The sequence below is a fragment of the Oncorhynchus nerka genome, linkage group LG24, assembly GCF_034236695.1.
Source record: "Oncorhynchus nerka isolate Pitt River linkage group LG24, Oner_Uvic_2.0, whole genome shotgun sequence".
NCBI lineage: Eukaryota > Metazoa > Chordata > Actinopteri > Salmoniformes > Salmonidae > Oncorhynchus > Oncorhynchus nerka.
The window spans coordinates 31,042,951-31,063,065 of NC_088419.1; the positions used below are offsets into that span (position 1 = coordinate 31,042,951).

The window sequence follows — 20,115 nt, forward strand, 5'->3', positions numbered from 1 at the left end:
CATGGAAATGGAATAAGACTATAGTACATCTCAATGACCCTATACACTTTGCCACAGACATTGATGTGCCAATATGATGATACATCAAACATTACCCCTCTAGTCTTTGTGTGAAGCCATTGTAACAGAGAAGATAGTTGTTGTCCATCATCATTGTGTCATGATTGCTGACCCTTGAGAGGCAGTCCGGTTGCCATGGAAACAGATTGTAGAGCGGGTCAAAGACTTGGGCTGACACAAAGGGAGGTTCTGGAAAGGCACAGTGGCGGGCAAACGACTCCAGAGTGCTTCAACAGATAGTCATTTTGGGCAGTAGCATATCCTTAGAATGATATTTTCTGTCTTGTTTTGGTGTTTCAGAGTGAGAAATGGGTTTCAATGTTTTTTTTTATTGGTTCTTACTCTGAAGGAGCGAGATGTCTGAAATGTATCTCATTTTGATTGGACTCTTCTTGTTCCCTCTTGTGGTGAAACACAGTTCGTTAAATTTGACAAACCTGTTCCTTCTGAGCAATATGATAAAAATACATTGAAGATCAGTGATGCGACAGGAATCACTGGTTTAGTGGTCAGTGCAGCCTATACCCGCATGCATGTTTTTATGCATGGGCACAGCTTGTGTGTGTGTGTGTGTGTGGGCGTTTTCAGTCATCTGCTAAGTGAATCATTGAGCTGATACCTCTGGACAAGCTTAACAAGTGTGTGTGTGTGTGTGGTCTCATAGGAGTGTTGTTAGGGTAATGGGTTGGCGTCTATACGCTGGCTTCTAGTTGATTTTAATCTGGCCTATTCCAGTCACTCTAACCTCGGAGAAGTCTGGTGTGTGAGTACAACAATACACACACCCAGGCAGGCCACAAGCATATGCACATACGCACATGCACACACACAGTCCTGTGTGCCTTGTTATAGACTCCCCTACCAGTTAATTTTTACAGCTCTCCTGTCTGCTGTGGATTACTGAGTCTTTATTTAGATCAGTCAATCATCATTAGACTTACACACACACACACAAACGTGTGTGTGTGTGTGTGTGTGTGTGTGTGTGTGAACACGTTTGTGTGGGAAACAAAATTGTGGGCCACAAATATTCCACACACAGGGTTGCCTGTTGAGATGGAACATATGGTTGAGCTGTGTAGGAAGCCGAGCAAAGCAGGGACAGACATGAATATTATGGCTGTCATCACCAACTGTTTTACTGAGAGAGGCAGACACGTTTCGGAGAGAGAGAACATGAAAGGGTTCTTCGGTTGGCCCTCTGTGGAAAGGGTTCTTCATGGAACCCAGAGAGGTTCTACCTGAAACCAAAAAGTGTTCTTCAAAGGTTCCTCCGGTGGGGACTGCCGAAAAACCCTTTCAGGCTCTAGATAGCACCTGTTTTTTATAAGAATGTACAGGCAGTACATCAGTCAACGTTTACCAAAAACTGGACACAAAAGCTTATAACTGGAGACGTGTGTGTTTGTTCTCGTGTGTGTGTGTGTGTGTGTGTGTGTGTGGCTGTTGGGAGAGGGGTCACCACACCAGACTCCTTACTGATTTATATTAATCTGTGGACAAAGCCCCTGCCCTTTGACCATGAAATGACTAACAAGCCTTCATCATGCATCCCCTCTCTCTTTTTAGTCTGGTCAGTGTTGTTTGATAATATTGCAGCTTTCCATCCCTTGGCAGGACAAGCTTCCACCTTTTGGAAGTACAGAAACACGGTTTGGCTATGATTTATAGCCACCTTCCCTATCTCATATCTCATATCCCATATCCCATATCCCCCTCTCTCTTCCGAGCAGCTAATCTGTCATCTACTGTATCCCAAAGAGCTGAGTTGAGGTGATTGCTCTCTGAGGCAGACCTGTTGGTCAGTCTGTCTAAATGGCAGTCTGTTTGTCTCTGCGTGTGTGTGTGCACTACTTCTATCTCTGTGTTGGATCCTTTCCAGCAGTGTTGGTGGCTCTTTGAGGCTTGGTATGTGTGTCCTGACTCCCAAATGGATTTCTGACTCGGCAATGCCTAGCTCCACTAGGTACACAGTGAAGTGAACAACCCCCAGAGGCTGTTTTATGGCTTTCACACATTCCAGTAGCAGAATCACCCCCCCCCCCCCACACACACACAGCTCAGCACTCCTACTCCAAAAACACAGAGCACATGAATGGAGCAAGGCAGACTGAATCTCATTTGACCTGGGGTGAGGCTTCGCTATCAGCTACGGCAGCACATTACATGTTTTCTTGGCAGTCAGCATGTCTTAACACTTTGAAATTGTACTTACTCATCATGATTTTACAACTCTTTAAATACCTTGAGATATCCTAACAAATCCTGCTATATTGACTATATATCTGACCGTTTCACGGATCGACAATCAATAAGAGAACCGTTTCACTGAGCTGAACGAACAGCCTCTCCCCACAGTACTAACAAACCTATGTGTATGTGTTTCAGATCTGATATCGGCTACCAATGCGACCAACGTGAACATCCCTCAGATGGCCGACACTCTGTTTGAGAGGGCCACCAACGCCAGCTGGATTGTCGTCTTCAAGGCCCTAGTCACCACACACCACATGTGTGTCCATGGAAACGAGGTCAGAGGGCAGCAATTTAGTGCACAACCACAATAAAACCAATTAGGACTGTTTGAGCACCATGGACAGCTACACGGCTGTCTTGATTCATCCCAGGGGAGCTGTGAGTGTGGCTGTCCATGGTGCTGGAAACAGTGCTATTAGTATGGCTGCAGACTAGAGCTCGTTCTGAAACATGGTTTCATGTTTCATCAATGACCATTGTGTTTGTCTGGAGCTATATTTACTTATTGAGTTGCTGTATTGCAAAAGACATGCTTTCACACACTGTAAATGATAAAGTCTCAATTTTGGACTAACATACTAGCACTCAATTTGTAGTTGACTATTTCAGTAAATATGCCCTAATTTGTCTTGATTTTTTTTCATCGATTCTGGTTTTGTTTAATCAGCCTATTTCATTGTAAGGTGTTTCAGAGTGTCAGTGCCTTATTGTCATTCTGCTTCCTCAGAGGTTCATCCAATACCTGGCCTCCAGGACCGCTCTGTTCAACCTCAGCAACTTTATCGACAAAACAGGCTCCCACGGTAAGTGCACTTCCTGTATGTTTGTGGAGGGAAGCAGGTGAGAGAGAGAGGCGGAGACAGGAGGAGAGGCAGAGAGAGGGGGAAAGAGACGGTAGGTGAGGTCAGAGACGGGAGGAGAGGCAGAGAGAGGTGGAGATGGAAGAGAGAGGTGGAGATGGGAGGAGAGGCAGAGAGAGGTGGAGACAGGTGGAGAGGCAGAGAGGGGAGGAGAGGCAGAGACAGGAGAGGCAGAGACAGGTGGAGAGGCAGCGAGCGGTGGAGAGGCAGCGAGCGGTGGAGAGGCAGCGAGAGGTGGAGAGGCAGCGAGAGGTGGAGAGGCAGCGAGAGGTGGAGCGGCAGCGAGAGGTGGAGCGGCAGCGAGAGGTGGAGAGGCAGCGAGAGGTGGAGACTGGAGGAGAGGCGGAGAGATGCGGAGGCAGAGAGAGGCGGAGACGGGGGGAGAGGCAGAGAGAGGCGGAGGCAGAGAGAGGCGGAGACGGGAGGAAAGGCAGGGAGAGGCGGAGACGGGAGGAGAGGCAGAGAGAGGCGGAGACGGGGGAGAGGCAGAGAGAGGCGGAGACGGGGAGGAAAGAGAGGCGGAGATGGGGGGAGAGGCAGAGAGAGGCGGAGATGGGGGAGAGGCAGAGAGAGGCGGAGACGGGAGGAGAGGTAGAGAGAGGCAGAGACGGGAGGAGAGGCAAAGAGAGGCAGAGACGGGAGGAGAGGCAGAGAGAGGAGGAGAGGGTAGGAGAGGCAGAAAGAGGCAGAGACGGGAGGAAAGGCAGAGAGAGGCGGGGACAGGAGGTGAGAAGAAGAGACAGGAGGTGAGTAGAAGAGACAGGAGGAGAGGGTAGGAGAGGCAGAAAGAGGCAGAGACAGGAGTAGAGGCAGAGAGAAGAAGAGACAGGAGGAGAGAAGAAGAGACAGGAGGAGAGGCGGAGAGAAGAAGAGACGGGAGAGAAGAAGAGACAGGAGGAGAGGCGGAGAGAAGAAGAGACAGGAGAGAAGAAGAGACAGGAAAGAAGAAGAGACATGAGGAGAGGCGGAGAGAAGAAGAGACAGGAGAGAAGAAGAGAAAGGAAAGAAGAAGAGACAGGAGGAGAGGCGGAGAGAAGAAGAGACAGGAGAGAAGAAGAGACAGGAGAGAAGAAGAGACAGGAAAGAAGAAGAGACAGGTGGAGAGGCAGAGAGGGGAGGAGAGGCAGAGAGGGGAGGAGAGGCAGAGAGGGGAGGAGAGGCAGAGAGCGGTGGAGAGGCAGCGAGAGGTGGAGAGGCAGCGAGAGGTGGAGAGGCAGCGAGAGGTGGAGAGGCAGCGAGTGGTGGAGAGGCAGCGAGTGGTGGAGAGGCAGCGAGTGGTGGAGAGGCAGCGAGAGGTGGAGAGGCAGCGAGAGGTGGAGAGGCAGCGAGAGGTGGAGAGGCAGCGAGAGGTGGAGAGGCAGCGAGAGGTGGAGACTGGAGGAGAGGCGGAGACTGGAGGAGAGGCGGAGAGAAGAAGAGACAGGAGTAGAGGCAGAGAGAAGAAGAGACAGGAGGAGAGAAGAAGAGACGGGAGGAGAGGCGGAGAGAAGAAGAGACGGGAGAGAAGAAGAGACAGGAGGAGAGGCGGAGAGAAGAAGAGACAGGAGAGAAGAAGAGACAGGAAAGAAGAAGAGACAGGCGGAGAGGCGGAGAGAAGAAGAGACAGGAGAGAAGAAGAGACAGGAAAGAAGAAGAGACAGGAGGAGAGGCGGAGAGAAGAAGAGACAGGAGAGAAGAAGAGACAGGAAAGAAGAAGAGACAGGCGGAGAGAAGAAGAGACAGGCGGGGAGGCGGAAAGAAGAAGAGACGGGAGGAGAGGCGGAGAGAAGAAGAGACGGGAGGAGAGGCGGAAACGGGAGGAGAGGCAGAGAGAGGTGGAGACGGGGGGAGAGGCAGAGAGAGGTGGAGACGGGGGAGAGGCAGAGAGAGGCGGATATGGGGGTGAGGCAGAGGGAGGCGCATATGGGGGAGAGGCAGAGAGAGGCGGAGACGGACAGAAGAAGAGACAGGCGGAGAGGCGGAGAGAAGAAGAGACAGGAGGAGAGGCGGAGAAAGAAGAGACAGGAGGAGAGGCGTAGAGAAGAAGCGACAGGAGAGAAGAAGAGACAGGCGGAGAGAAGAAGAGACAGGAGGAGAGGCAAAGAGAAGAAGAGAAGAAGAGACAGGCGGAGAGAAGAAGAGACGGGAGGAGAGGTGGAGACGGGAGGAGAGGCAGGGAGAGGCGGAGACGGGGGGAGAGGCAGAGAGAGGCGGAGGCAGAGAGAGGCGGAGACGGGAGGAAAGGCAGGGAGAGGCGGAGACGGGAGGAGAGGCAGGGAGAGGCGGAGACGGGAGGAGAGGCAGAGAGAGGCGGAGACGGGGGGAGAGGCAGAGAGAGGCGGAGACAGGGAGTGAAAGAGAGGCGGAGACGGGGGGAGAGGCAGAGAGAGGCGGAGGCAGAGAGAGGCGGAGACGGGAGGAGAGGCAGAGAGAGGCGGAGACGGGAGGAGAGGCAGAGAGAGGCGGAGACGGGGAGAGGCAGAGAGAGGCGGAGACGGGAGGAGAGGCAAAGAGAGGCAGAGACGGGAGGAGAGGCAGAGAGAGGAGGAGAGGGTAGGAGAGGCAGAAAGAGGCAGAGACGGGAGGAGAGGCAGAGAGAGGCGGGGACAGGAGGTGAGAAGAAGAGAGACAGGAGGTGAGTAGAAGAGACAGGAGGAGAGGGTAGGAGAGGCAGAAAGAGGCAGAGACAGGAGTAGAGGCAGAGAGAAGAAGAGACCGGAGGAGAGAAGAAGAGACAGGAGGAGAGGCGGAGAGAAGAAGAGACGGGAGAGAAGAAGAGACAGGAGGAGAGGCGGAGAGAAGAAGAGACGGGAGAGAAGAAGAGACAGGAGGAGAGGCGGAGAGAAGAAGAGACAGGAGAGAAGAAGAGACTGGAAAGAAGAGACAGGCGGAGAGGCAGAGAGGGGAGGAGAGGCAGAGACAGGAGGAGAGGCAGAGACAGGTGGAGAGGCAGCGAGCGGTGGAGAGGCAGCGAGAGGTGGAGAGGCAGCGAGAGGTGGAGAGGCAGCGAGAGGTGGAGAGGCAGCGAGAGGTGGAGAGGCAGCGAGTGGTGGAGAGGCAGCGAGAGGTGGAGAGGCAGCGAGAGGTGGAGACTGGAGGAGAGGCGGAGACTGGAGGAGGCGGAGAGAAGAAGAGAGACAGGAGAGGCAGAGAGAGAAGAGACAGGAGAGAGAAGAAGAGACAGGAGAGAGAAGAAGAGACAGAGAAGAGACAGGAGGAGAGGCGGAGAGAAGAAGAGACAGGAGAGAAGAAGAGACAGGAAAGAAAGAAGAGACAGGAGGAGAGGCGGAGAGAAGAAGAGACAGGAGAGAAGAAGAGACAGGAAAGAAGAAGAGACAGGCGGAGAGAAGAAGAGACAGGAGGGAAAGAAGAAGAGAAGAGAAGAAGAGAAGAAGAGACAGGCAGAGAGGCAAGAAGAGGTGGAGACGGGGGGAGAGGCAGAGAGAGTGGAGACGGGGAGAGGCAGAGAGAGGCGGAGGTGAGGCAGGCAGAGGGAGACGGGGGAGAGGCAGAGAGAGGCGGAGACGGACAGAAGGACAGGCGGAGAGGCGGAGAGAAGAAGAGAGGAGAGAGGCAGGAGGAGAGCGGAGAAGAGAAAGAAGCAGGGAGAGGAAGAGACGGAGACGGGAGGAAGAGGCAGAGAGAAGAAGAGAGGCGAACGAGAGGGAGGAGAGGCAGAGAGAGGCGGAGGGAGAGGCAGAGAGAGGCAGGAGACAGACGGGAGGAGAGGCAGGAGAAAGAGAGGCAGGAGACGGGGAGAGGCGGAGAGAGAGGAGAGGCGGAGAGGCGCAGAGAGAGAGAGGCGGAGACGGGAGGAGAGGCAGAGAGAGGCGGAGACGGGAGGAGAGGCAGAGAGAGGCGGAGACGGGGGAGAGGCAGAGAGAGGCGGAGACGGGGAGGAGAGGCAAAGAGAGGCAGAGACGGGAGGAGAGGCAGAGAGAGGAGGAGAGGGTAGGAGAGGCAGAAAGAGGCAGAGACGGAGAGGAGAGGCAGAGAGAGGCGGGGACAGGAGGTGAGAAGAAGAGACAGGAGGTGAGTAGAAGAGACAGGAGGAGAGGGTAGGAGAGGCAGAAAGAGGCAGAGACAGGAGTAGAGGCAGAGAGAAGAAGAGACCGGAGGAGAGAAGAAGAGACAGGAGGAGAGGCGGAGAGAAGAAGAGACGGGAGAGAAGAAGAGACAGGAGGAGAGGCGGAGAGAAGAAGAGACAGGAGAGAAGAAGAGACTGGAAAGAAGAGACAGGCGGAGAGGCGGAGAGAAGAAGAGACAGGAGAGAAGAAGAGACAGGAAAGAAGAAGAGACATGAGGAGAGGCGGAGAGAAGAAGAGACAGGAGAGAAGAAGAGACAGGAAAGAAGAAGAGACAGGAGGAGAGGCGGAGAGAAGAAGAGACAGGAGAGAAGAAGAGACAGGAGAGAAGAAGAGACAGGAAAGAAGAAGAGACAGGCGGAGAGGCAGAGAGGGGAGGAGATGCAGAGACAGGAGGAGAGGCAGAGACAGGTGGAGAGGCAGCGAGCGGTGGAGAGGCAGCGAGAGGTGGAGAGGCAGCGAGAGGTGGAGAGGCAGCGAGAGGTGGAGACTGGAGGAGAGGCGGAGACTGGAGGAGAGGCGGAGAGAAGAAGAGACAGGAGTAGAGGCAGAGAGAAGAAGAGACAGGAGGAGAGAAGAAGAGACGGGAGGAGAGGCGGAGAGAAGAAGAGACGGGAGAGAAGAAGAGACAGGAGGAGAGGCGGAGAGAAGAAGAGACAGGAGAGAAGAAGAGACAGGAAAGAAGAAGAGACAGGAAAGAAGAAGAGACAGGAGGAGAGGCGGAGAGAAGAAGAGACAGGAGAGAAGAAGAGACAGGAAAGAAGAAGAGACAGGAGGAGAGGCGGAGAGAAGAAGAGACAGGAGAGAAGAAGAGACAGGAAAGAAGAAGAGACAGGCGGAGAGAAGAAGAGACAGGCGGGGAGGCGGAAAGAAGAAGAGACGGGAGGAGAGGCGGAGAGAAGAAGAGACGGGAGGAGAGGCGGAAACGGGAGGAGAGGCAGAGAGAGGTGGAGACGGGGAGAGGCAGAGAGAGGTGGAGACGGGGGAGAGGCAGAGAGAGGCGGATATGGGGGTGAGGCAGAGGGAGGCGCATACGGGGGAGAGGCAGAGAGAGGCGGAGACGGACAGAAGAAGAGACAGGCGGAGAGGCGGAGAGAAGAAGAGACAGGAGGAGAGGCGGAGAAAGAAGAGACAGGAGGAGAGGCGTAGAGAAGAAGCGACAGGAGAGAAGAAGAGACAGGCGGAGAGAAGAAGAGACAGGAGGAGAGGCAAAGAGAAGAAGAGAAGAAGAGACAGGCGGAGAGAAGAAGAGACGGGAGGAGAGGTGGAGACGGGAGGAGAGGCAGGAGAGGCGGAGACGGGGAGAGGCAGAGAGAGGCGGAGGCAGAGAGAGGCGGAGACGGGAGGAAAGGCAGGGAGAGGCGGAGACGGGAGGAGAGGCAGGGAGAGGCGGAGACGGGAGGAGAGGCAGAGAGAGGCGGAGACGGGGGAGAGGCAGAGAGAGGCGGAGACAGGGAGGAAAGAGAGGCGGAGACGGGGGGAGAGGCAGAGAGAGGCGGAGGCAGAGAGAGGCGGAGACGGGAGGAGAGGCAGAGAGAGGCGGAGACGGGAGGAGAGGCAGAGAGAGGCGGAGACGGGGGAGAGGCAGAGAGAGGCGGAGACGGGAGGAGAGGCAAAGAGAGGCAGAGACGGGAGGAGAGGCAGAGAGAGGAGGAGAGGGTAGGAGAGGCAGAAAGAGGCAGAGACGGGAGGAGAGGCAGAGAGAGGCGGGGACAGGAGGTGAGAAGAAGAGACAGGAGGTGAGTAGAAGAGACAGGAGGAGAGGGTAGGAGAGGCAGAAAGAGGCAGAGACAGGAGTAGAGGCAGAGAGAAGAAGAGACCGGAGGAGAGAAGAAGAGACAGGAGGAGAGGCGGAGAGAAGAAGAGACGGGAGAGAAGAAGAGACAGGAGGAGAGGCGGAGAGAAGAAGAGACGGGAGAGAAGAAGAGACAGGAGGAGAGGCGGAGAGAAGAAGAGACAGGAGAGAAGAAGAGACTGGAAAGAAGAGACAGGCGGAGAGGCAGAGAGGGGAGGAGAGGCAGAGACAGGAGGAGAGGCAGAGACAGGTGGAGAGGCAGCGAGCGGTGGAGAGGCAGCGAGAGGTGGAGAGGCAGCGAGAGGTGGAGAGGCAGCGAGAGGTGGAGAGGCAGCGAGAGGTGGAGAGGCAGCGAGTGGTGGAGAGGCAGCGAGAGGTGGAGAGGCAGCGAGAGGTGGAGACTGGAGGAGAGGCGGAGACTGGAGGAGAGGCGGAGAGAAGAAGAGACAGGAGTAGAGGCAGAGAGAAGAAGAGACAGGAGGAGAGAAGAAGAGACGGGAGGAGAGGCGGAGAGAAGAAGAGACGGGAGAGAAGAAGAGACAGGAGGAGAGGCGGAGAGAAGAAGAGACAGGAGAGAAGAAGAGACAGGAAAGAAGAAGAGACAGGAGGAGAGGCGGAGAGAAGAAGAGACAGGAGAGAAGAAGAGACAGGAAAGAAGAAGAGACAGGCGGAGAGAAGAAGAGACAGGCGGGGAGGCGGAAAGAAGAAGAGACGGGAGGAGAGGCGGAGAGAAGAAGAGACGGGAGGAGAGGCGGAAACGGGAGGAGAGGCAGAGAGAGGTGGAGACGGGGGGAGGCAGAGAGAGTGGAGACGGGGGGAGAGGCAGAGAGAGGCGGATATGGGGGTGAGGCAGAGGGAGGCGCATACGGGGGAGAGGCAGAGAGAGGCGGAGACGGACAGAAGAAGAGACAGGCGGAGAGGCGGAGAGAAGAAGAGACAGGAGGAGAGGCGGAGAAAGAAGAGACAGGAGGAGAGGCGTAGAGAAGAAGCGACAGGAGAGAAGAAGAGACAGGCGGAGAGAAGAAGAGACAGGAGGAGAGGCAAAGAGAAGAAGAGAAGAAGAGACAGGCAGAGAGAAGAAGAGACGGGAGGAGAGGTGGAGACGGAGGAGAGGCAGGGAGAGGCGGAGACGGGGAGAGGCAGAGAGAGGCGGAGGCAGAGAGAGGCGGAGACGGGAGGAAAGGCAGGGAGAGGCGGAGACGGGAGGAGAGGCAGGGAGAGGCGGAGACGGGAGGAGAGGCAGAGAGAGGCGGAGACGGGGGGAGAGGCAGAGAGAGGCGGAGACAGGGAGTGAAAGAGAGGCGGAGACGGGGGGAGAGGCAGAGAGAGGCGGAGGCAGAGAGAGGCGGAGACGGGAGGAGAGGCAGAGAGAGGCGGAGACGGGAGGAGAGGCAGAGAGAGGCGGAGACGGGGGGAGAGGCAGAGAGAGGCGGAGACGGGAGGAGAGGCAAAGAGAGGCAGAGACGGGAGGAGAGGCAGAGAGAGGAGGAGAGGGTAGGAGAGGCAGAAAGAGGCAGAGACGGGAGGAGAGGCAGAGAGAGGCGGGGACAGGAGGTGAGAAGAAGAGACAGGAGGTGAGTAGAAGAGACAGGAGGAGAGGGTAGGAGAGGCAGAAAGAGGCAGAGACAGGAGTAGAGGCAGAGAGAAGAAGAGACCGGAGGAGAGAAGAAGAGACAGGAGGAGAGGCGGAGAGAAGAAGAGACGGGAGAGAAGAAGAGACAGGAGGAGAGGCGGAGAGAAGAAGAGACAGGAGAGAAGAAGAGACTGGAAAGAAGAGACAGGCGGAGAGGCGGAGAGAAGAAGAGACAGGAGAGAAGAAGAGACAGGAAAGAAGAAGAGACATGAGGAGAGGCGGAGAGAAGAAGAGACAGGAGAGAAGAAGAGACAGGAAAGAAGAAGAGACAGGAGGAGAGGCGGAGAGAAGAAGAGACAGGAGAGAAGAAGAGACAGGAGAGAAGAAGAGACAGGAAAGAAGAAGAGACAGGCGGAGAGGCAGAGAGGGGAGGAGATGCAGAGACAGGAGGAGAGGCAGAGACAGGTGGAGAGGCAGCGAGCGGTGGAGAGGCAGCGAGAGGTGGAGAGGCAGCGAGAGGTGGAGAGGCAGCGAGAGGTGGAGACTGGAGGAGAGGCGGAGACTGGAGGAGAGGCGGAGAGAAGAAGAGACAGGAGTAGAGGCAGAGAGAAGAAGAGACAGGAGGAGAGAAGAAGAGACGGGAGGAGAGGCGGAGAGAAGAAGAGACGGGAGAGAAGAAGAGACAGGAGGAGAGGCGGAGAGAAGAAGAGACAGGAGAGAAGAAGAGACAGGAAAGAAGAAGAGACAGGAAAGAAGAAGAGACAGGAGGAGAGGCGGAGAGAAGAAGAGACAGGAGAGAAGAAGAGACAGGAAAGAAGAAGAGACAGGAGGAGAGGCGGAGAGAAGAAGAGACAGGAGAGAAGAAGAGACAGGAAAGAAGAAGAGACAGGCGGAGAGAAGAAGAGACAGGCGGGGAGGCGGAAAGAAGAAGAGAGACGGAGGAGAGGCGGAGAGAAGAAGAGACGGGAGGAGAGGCGGAAACGGGAGGAGAGGCAGAGAGAGGTGGAGACGGGGGGAGAGGCAGAGAGAGGTGGAGACGGGGGGAGAGGCAGAGAGAGGCGGATATGGGGGGTGAGGCAGAGGGAGGCGCATACGGGGGGAGAGGCAGAGAGAGGCGGAGACGGACAGAAGAAGAGACAGGCGGAGAGGCGGAGAGAAGAAGAGACAGGAGGAGAGGCGGAGAAAGAAGAGACAGGAGGAGAGGCGTAGAGAAGAAGCGACAGGAGAGAAGAAGAGACAGGCGGAGAGAAGAAGAGACAGGAGGAGAGGCAAAGAGAAGAAGAGAAGAAGAGACAGGCGGAGAGAAGAAGAGACGGGAGGAGAGGTGGAGACGGGAGGAGAGGCAGGGAGAGGCGGAGACGGGGGGAGAGGCAGAGAGAGGCGGAGGCAGAGAGAGGCGGAGACGGGAGGAAAGGCAGGGAGAGGCGGAGACGGGAGGAGAGGCAGGGAGAGGCGGAGACGGGAGGAGAGGCAGAGAGAGGCGGAGACGGGGGGAGAGGCAGAGAGAGGCGGAGACAGGGAGGAAAGAGAGGCGGAGACGGGGGGGAGAGGCAGAGAGAGGCGGAGGCAGAGAGAGGCGGAGACGGGAGGAGAGGCAGAGAGAGGCGGAGACGGGAGGAGAGGCAGAGAGAGGCGGAGACGGGGGAGAGGCAGAGAGGCGGAGACGGGAGGAGAGGCAAAGAGAGGCAGAGACGGGAGGAGAGGCAGAGAGAGGAGGAGAGGGTAGGAGAGGCAGAAAGAGGCAGAGACGGGAGGAGAGGCAGAGAGAGGCGGGGACAGGAGGTGAGAAGAAGAGACAGGAGGTGAGTAGAAGAGACAGGAGGAGAGGGTAGGAGAGGCAGAAAGAGGCAGAGACAGGAGTAGAGGCAGAGAGAAGAAGAGACCGGAGGAGAGAAGAAGAGACAGGAGGAGAGGCGGAGAGAAGAAGAGACGGGAGAGAAGAAGAGACAGGAGGAGAGGCGGAGAGAAGAAGAGACAGGAGAGAAGAAGAGACTGGAAAGAAGAGACAGGCGGAGAGGCGGAGAGAAGAAGAGACAGGAGAGAAGAAGAGACAGGAAAGAAGAAGAGACATGAGGAGAGGCAGGGAGAGGCGGAGACGGGAGGAGAGGCAGGGAGAGGCGGAGACGGGAGGAGAGGCAGAGAGAGGCGGAGACGGGGGGAGAGGCAGAGAGAGGCGGAGACAGGGAGTGAAAGAGAGGCGGAGACGGGGGGAGAGGCAGAGAGAGGCGGAGGCAGAGAGAGGCGGAGACGGGAGGAGAGGCAGAGAGAGGCGGAGACGGGAGGAGAGGCAGAGAGAGGCGGAGACGGGGGGAGAGGCAGAGAGAGGCGGAGACGGGAGGAGAGGCAAAGAGAGGCAGAGACGGGAGGAGAGGCAGAGAGAGGAGGAGAGGGTAGGAGAGGCAGAAAGAGGCAGAGACGGGAGGAGAGGCAGAGAGAGGCGGGGACAGGAGGTGAGAAGAAGAGACAGGAGGTGAGTAGAAGAGACAGGAGGAGAGGGTAGGAGAGGCAGAAAGAGGCAGAGACAGGAGTAGAGGCAGAGAGAAGAAGAGACCGGAGGAGAGAAGAAGAGACAGGAGGAGAGGCGGAGAGAAGAAGAGACGGGAGAGAAGAAGAGACAGGAGGAGAGGCGGAGAGAAGAAGAAGACAGGAGAGAAGAAGAGACTGGAAAGAAGAGACAGGCGGAGAGGCGGAGAGAAGAAGAGACAGGAGAGAAGAAGAGACAGGAAAGAAGAAGAGACATGAGGAGAGGCGGAGAGAAGAAGAGACAGGAGAGAAGAAGAGACAGGAAAGAAGAAGAGACAGGAGGAGAGGCGGAGAGAAGAAGAGACAGGAGAGAAGAAGAGACAGGAGAGAAGAAGAGACAGGAAAGAAGAAGAGACAGGCGGAGAGGCAGAGAGGGGAGGAGATGCAGAGACAGGAGGAGAGGCAGAGACAGGTGGAGAGGCAGCGAGCGGTGGAGAGGCAGCGAGAGGTGGAGAGGCAGCGAGAGGTGGAGAGGCAGCGAGAGGTGGAGACTGGAGGAGGGAGACTGGAGGAGAGGCGGAGAGAAGAAGAGACAGGAGTAGAGGCAGAGAGAAGAAGAGACAGGAGGAGAGAAGAAGAGACGGGAGGAGAGGCGGAGAGAAGAAGAGACGGGAGAGAAGAAGAGACAGGAGGAGAGCGGAGAGAAGAAGAGACAGGAGAGAAGAAGAGACAGGAAAGAAGAAGAGACAGGAAAGAAGAAGAGACAGGAGGAGAGGCGGAGAGAAGAAGAGACAGGAGAGAAGAAGAGACAGGAAAGAAGAAGAGACAGGCGGAGAGAAGAAGAGACAGGCGGGGAGGCGGAAAGAAGAAGAGACGGGAGGAGAGGCGGAAACGGGAGGAGAGGCAGAGAGAGGTGGAGACGGGGGAGAGGCAGAGAGAGGTGGAGACGGGGGAGAGGCAGAGAGAGGCGGATACGGGGTGAGGCAGAGGGAGGCGCATCTGGGGGAGAGGCAGAGAGAGGCGGAGGCGAACAGAAGAAGAGACAGGCGGAGAGGCGGAGAGAAGAAGAGACAGGAGGAGAGGCGGAGAAAGAAGAGACAGGAGGAGAGGCGTAGAGAAGAAGCGACAGGAGAGAAGAAGAGACAGGCGGAGAGAAGAAGAGACAGGAGGAGAGTCGAAGAGAAGAAGAGAAGAAGAGACAGGCGGAGAGAAGAAGAGACGGGAGGAGAGGTGGAGACGGGAGGAGAGGCAGGAGAGGCGGAGACGGGGGGAGAGGCAGAGAGAGCGGAGGCAGAGAGAGGCGGAGACGGGAGGAAAGGCAGGGAGAGGCGGAGACGGGGGGAGAGGCAGAGAGAGGCGGAGACGGGGAGTGAAAGAGAGTCGGAGACGGGGGGGAGAGGCAGAGAGCGGTGGAGAGGCAGCGAGAGGTGGAGAGGCAGCGAGAGGTGGAGAGGCAGCGAGAGGTGGAGACTGGAGGAGAGGCGGAGACTGGAGGAGAGGCGGAGAGAAGAAGAGACAGGAGTAGAGGCAGAGAGAAGAAGAGACAGGAGGAGAGAAGAAGAGACGGGAGGAGAGGCGGAGAGAAGAAGAGACGGGAGAGAAGAAGAGACAGGAGGAGAGGCGGAGAGAAGAAGAGACAGGAGAGAAGAAGAGACAGGAAAGAAGAAGAGACAGGAAAGAAGAAGAGACAGGAGGAGAGGCGGAGAGAAGAAGAGACAGGAGAGAAGAAGAGACAGGAAAGAAGAAGAGACAGGCGGAGAGAAGAAGAGACAGGCGGGGAGGCGGAAAGAAGAAGAGACGGGAGGAGAGGCGGAAACGGGAGGAGAGGCAGAGAGAGGTGGAGACGGGGGGAGAGGCAGAGAGAGGTGGAGACGGGGGAGAGGCAGAGAGAGGCGGATACGGGGTGAGGCAGAGGAGGCGCATACGGGGGAGAGGCAGAGAGAGGCGGAGGCGAACAGAAGAAGAGACAGGCGGAGAGGCGGAGAGAAGAAGAGACAGGAGGAGAGGCGGAGAAAGAAGAGACAGGAGGAGAGGCGTAGAGAAGAAGCGACAGGAGAGAAGAAGAGACAGGCGGAGAGAAGAAGAGACAGGAGGAGAGTCGAAGAGAAGAAGAGAAGAAGAGACAGGCGGAGAGAAGAAGAGACGGGAGGAGAGGTGGAGACGGGAGGAGAGGCAGGGAGAGGCGGAGACGGGGGGAGAGGCAGAGAGAGGCGGAGGCAGAGAGAGGCGGAGACGGGAGGAAAGGCAGGGAGAGGCGGAGACGGGGGGAGAGGCAGAGAGAGGCGGAGACGGGGAGTGAAAGAGAGTCGGAGACGGGGGGGAGAGGCAGAGAGAGGCAGAGGCAGAGAGAGGCGGAGACGGGAGGAGAGGCAGAGAGAGGCGGAGACGGGAGGAGAGGCAGAGAGAGGCGGAGACGGGGGGAGAGGCAGAGAGAGGCGGAGACGGGAGGAGAGGTAGAGAGAGCCGGAGACGGGAGGAGAGGCAAAGAGAGGCAGAGACGGGAGGAGAGGCAGAGAGAGGAGGAGAGGGTAGGAGAGGCAGAAAGAGGCAGAGACGGGAGGAAAGGCAGAGAGAGGCGGGGACAGGAGGTGAGAAGAAGAGACAGGAGGTGAGTAGAAGAGACAGGAGGAGAGGGTAGGAGAGGCAGAAAGAGGCAGAGACAGGAGTAGAGGCAGAGAGAAGAAGAGACAGGAGGAGAGGCGGAGAGAAGAAGAGACGGGAGAGAAGAAGAGACAGGAGGAGAGGCGGAGAGAAGAAGAGACAGGAGAGAAGAAGAGACAGGAAAGAAGAGACAGGCGGAGAGGCGGAGAGAAGAAGAGACAGGAGAGAAGAAGAGACAGGAAAGAAGAAGAGACATGAGGAGAGGCGGAGAGAAGAAGAGACAGGAGAGAAGAAGAGACAGGAAAGAAGAAGAGACAGGAGGAGAGGCGGAGAGAAGGAGACAGGAGAGAAGAAGAGACAGGAGAGAAGAAGAGACGGGAGGAGAGGTGGAGACGGGAGGAGAGGCAGGGAGAGGCGGAGACGGGGGAGAGGCAGAGAGAGGCGGAGGCAGAGAGAGGCGGAGACGGGGGGAGAGGCGGAGATGGGAGGAGAGGCAGGAGAGGCGGAGACGGGAGGAGAGGCAGAGAGAGGCGGAGACGGGGGGAGAAAGAGAGGCGGAGACGGGGGGAGAGGCAGAGAGAGGCGGAGGCAGAGAGAGGCGGAGACGGAGGAGAGGCAGAGAGAGGCGGAGACGGGGAGAGAAAGAGAGGCGGAGACGGGGGGGAGAGGCAGAGAGAGGCGGAGGCAGAGAGAGGCGGAGACGGGAGGAGAGGCAGAGAGAGGCTGAGACGGGAGGAGAGGCAGAGAGAGGCGGAGACGGGGGGAGAGGCAGAGAGAGGCGGAGACGGGAGGAGAGGTAGAGAGAGGCGGAGACGGGAGGAGAGGCAAAGAGAGGCAGAGACGGGAGGAGAGGCAGAGAGAGGAGGAGAGGGTAGGAGAGGCAGAGACGGGAGGAGAGGCAGAGAGAGGCGGTGACAGGAGGTGAGAAGAAGAGACAGGAGGTGAGTAGAAGAGACAGGAGGAGAGGCGGAGAGAAGAATAGACAGGACGAGAGGCGGGGACAGGAGAAGAGGCATAGAGAGACGGAGACGGGAGGAGAGGCAGAGAGGGGCGGAGACGGGAGGAGAGGCAGAGAGAGGCGGAGACAGGAGGAGACAGGAGGAGAGGTGGAGAGAAGAAGAGACGGGAGGAGAGGCAGAGAGAGGAAGAAACAGGAGGAGAGGTGGAGAGAGGAAGAGACAGGAGGAGAGGAAGAGACAGGAGGAGAGGCGGAGAGAAGTAGATACAGGAGGAGAGGCAGAGAGAGGCGGAGACGGGAGGAGAGGCAGAGGGAGGCGGAGACGGGGGGAGAAGCAGAGATAGGAGGAGAGGCAGAGAGAGGCGGAGGCAGAGAGAGGCGGAGACGGGAGGAAAGGCAGAGTGAGGCGGAGACGGGAGGAGAGGCAGAGAGAGGCGGAGACGGGAGGAGAGGTAGAGAGAGGCGGAGGCGGCGACGGGAGGAGAGGTAGAGAGAGGCGGAGACGGGAGGAAAGGCGGGAGTAGAGGCAGAGACGGGAGTAGAGGAGAGAGAGGCGGAGACGGGAGGAGAGGCAGAGAGAGGCGGAGACAGGAGGAGAGAAGAAAAGACAGGAGGAGAGGCGGAGATGGGCGGAGATGGGAGGAGAGGCAGAGAGGGGTGGAGACGGGAGGAGAGGCAGAGAGAGGCGGAGAGAGGAGGAGAGAAGAAAAGACAGGCGGAGAGGCGGAGATGGGCGGAGATGGGAGGAGAGGCAGAGAGGGGTGGAGACGGGAGGAGAGGCAGAGAGAGGTGGAGACAGGAGGAGAGAAGAAGAGACAGGCGGAGAGAAGAAGAGACAGGAGGAGAGGCGTAGAGAGGCGGAGACGTGAGGACAGGCGTAGAGAGGCGGAGATGGGAGGAGAGGCAGAGAGAGGCGGAGACGGGAGGAGAGGCAGAGACGGGAGGAGAGGCAGAGAGAGGCGGATACGGGGGGAGAGGCAGAGAGAGGCGGAGGCGGACAGAAGAAGAGACAGGAGGAGAGGCGGAGAAAGAAGAGACAGGAGGAGAGGCGTAGAGAAGAAGCGACAGGAGAGAAGAAGAGACAGGCGGAGAGAAGAAGAGACAGGAGGAGAGGCGAAGAGAAGAAGAGACAGGCGGAGAGAAGAAGAGACGGGAGGAGAGGTGGAGACGGGAGGAGAGGCAGGGAGAGGCGGAGACGGGGGAGAGGCAGAGAGAGGCGGAGGCAGAGAGAGGCGGAGACGGGGGGAGAGGCGGAGATGGGAGGAGAGGCAGGGAGAGGCGGAGACGGGAGGAGAGGCAGAGAGAGGCGGAGACGGGGGGAGAAAGAGAGGCGGAGACGGGGGGAGAGGCAGAGAGAGGCGGAGGCAGAGAGAGGCGGAGACGGGAGGAGAGGCAGAGAGAGGCGGAGACGGGGAGAGAAAGAGAGGCGGAGACGGGGGGGAGAGGCAGAGAGAGGCGGAGGCAGAGAGAGGCGGAGACGGGAGGAGAGGCAGAGAGAGGCTGAGACGGGAGGAGAGGCAGAGAGAGGCGGAGACGGGGGGAGAGGCAGAGAGAGGCGGAGACGGGAGGAGAGGTAGAGAGAGGCGGAGACGGGAGGAGAGGTAGAGAGAGGCGGAGACGGGAGGAGAGGCAGAGAGGGGCGGAGACGGGAGGAGAGGCAGAGAGAGGCGGAGACAGGAGGAGAGAAGAAGAGACAGGAGGAGAGAATAAGAGACAGGAGGAGAGAAGAAGAGACATGAGGAGAGAAGAAGAGACAGGCGGGGAGAAGAAGAGACAGGAGGAGAGGCGGGGAGAAGAAGAGACAGGAGGAGAGGCGGAGAGAGGAAGAGACAGGAGGAGAGGCGGAGAGAGGAAGAGACTGGAGGAGAGGCAGAGAGAGGAAGAGACTGGAGGAGAGGCAGAGAGAGGAAGAAACAGGAGGAGAGGCGGAGAGAAGAAGAGACAGGAGGAGAGGCGGAGAGAGGCGGAGACGGGAGGAGAGGCAGAGAGAGGAGGAGGCAGAGAGAGGCGGAGACGGGAGTAGAGGCAGAGAGAGGCGGAGACGGGAGGAGAGGAGAGAGAAGCGGAGACGGGAGGAGAGGCATAGAGAGGCGGAGACGGGAGGAGAGGCAGAGAGAGGAGGAGGCAGAGAGAGGCGGAGATGGGAGTAGAGGCAGAGAGAGGCGGAGACGGGAGGAGAGGAGACGGGAGGAGAGGCAGAGAGAGGCGGAGACGGGAGGAGAGAGGAGGAGAGGCAGAGACGGGAGGATAGGCATAGAGAGGCGGAGACAGGAGGACAAGAGGAGAGAAGAAGAGACAGGAGGAGAGAAGAAGAGACAGAAAGAGAGGCGGAGAGAAGAAGAGACAGGAGGACAGGCGGAGAGAAGAAGAGACAGGCGGAGAGAAGAAGAGACAGGAGGAGAGAAGAAGAGACAGGAGGAGAGGCGGGGACAGGAGGAGAGGCATAGAGATGCGGAGACAGGAGGAGAGAAGAAGAGACAGGAGGAGAGGCATAGAGAGGTGGGGACGGGAGGAGAGGCATAGAGAGGCGGAGACGGGAGGAGAGGCAGAGAGAGGTGGAGACGGGAGGAGAGGCAGAGAGTGGAGACGGGAGGAGAGGCAGAGAGTGGAGGAGGCAGAGAGAGGCGGAGACGGGAGGAGAGGCAGAGAGAGGCGGAGACGGGAGAAGAGGCAGAGAGAGGCGGAGACGGGGGAGAGGCAGAGAGAGGCGGAGACGGGAGGAGAGGCAGAGAGAGGCAGGAGACAGGAGAGAAGAAGAGACAGGAGAGAAGAAGAGCCAGGCGGAGAGAAGAAGAGACAGGAGTAGAGGCGGAGAGAAGAAGAGACGGGAGGAGAGGCAGAGAGAAGAAGAGACAGGCGGAGAGAAGAAGAGACATGAGTAGAGGCGGAGAGAAGAAGAGACAGGAGGAGAGGCGGAGACAGGAGGAGAGGGAGGAGAGGCGGAGTAGACAGGAGGATAGGAAGAGACGGGCCATCTGGAAAGAGAAGAAATTGCTGGCCTTATAATTTCATAACGAACAGGAGCAAGCATGCAATGTGCACACACGAAACATAATACTGTACGTGTACAGATGTGGGATCTTAATCAATCAATCAATCACATGTATTTATAAAGCAGAGACAGGAGGAGAGGCAGAGACAGGGGGAGAGGCAGAGACAGGAGGAGAGGCAGAGACAGGAGGAGAGGCAGAGACAGGAGGAGAGGCAGAGACAGGATGAGAGGAGGGATTTGAAGGAGACAGGAGGAGACCGGAGGAGACGGGCCATCTGGAAAGAGAAGAAATTGCTGGCCTTTTAATTGCATAATGAACAGTAGCAAGCATGCAATGTGCACACGCGAAACATAGTACTGTACGTGTACAGATGTGGTATCTTAATCAATCATTCAATCAATCAAATGTATTTATAAATCTCTTCTTACACCAAGTGCTGTACAGAAAACCAGCCTAAAACAACAAACAGCAAGCAATGCAGGTGTAGAAGCA

At 57.3% G+C, this 20,115-nt stretch overlaps 1 protein-coding gene across 1 annotated transcript in view; it reads left to right on the plus strand.

The window, feature by feature from the left end:
* The window catches only part of LOC115107847 (clathrin coat assembly protein AP180-like), a 46,429-nt gene that overhangs the window by 4,273 nt on the left and 22,041 nt on the right, over positions 1–20,115 (plus strand). The window contains exons 2-3 of the mRNA XM_065008817.1: positions 2,449–2,591; positions 3,044–3,119. Coding sequence (XP_064864889.1) covers positions 2,449–2,591; positions 3,044–3,119 — 219 coding nt within the window. The remainder of the gene's footprint in view (positions 1–2,448; positions 2,592–3,043; positions 3,120–20,115) is intronic.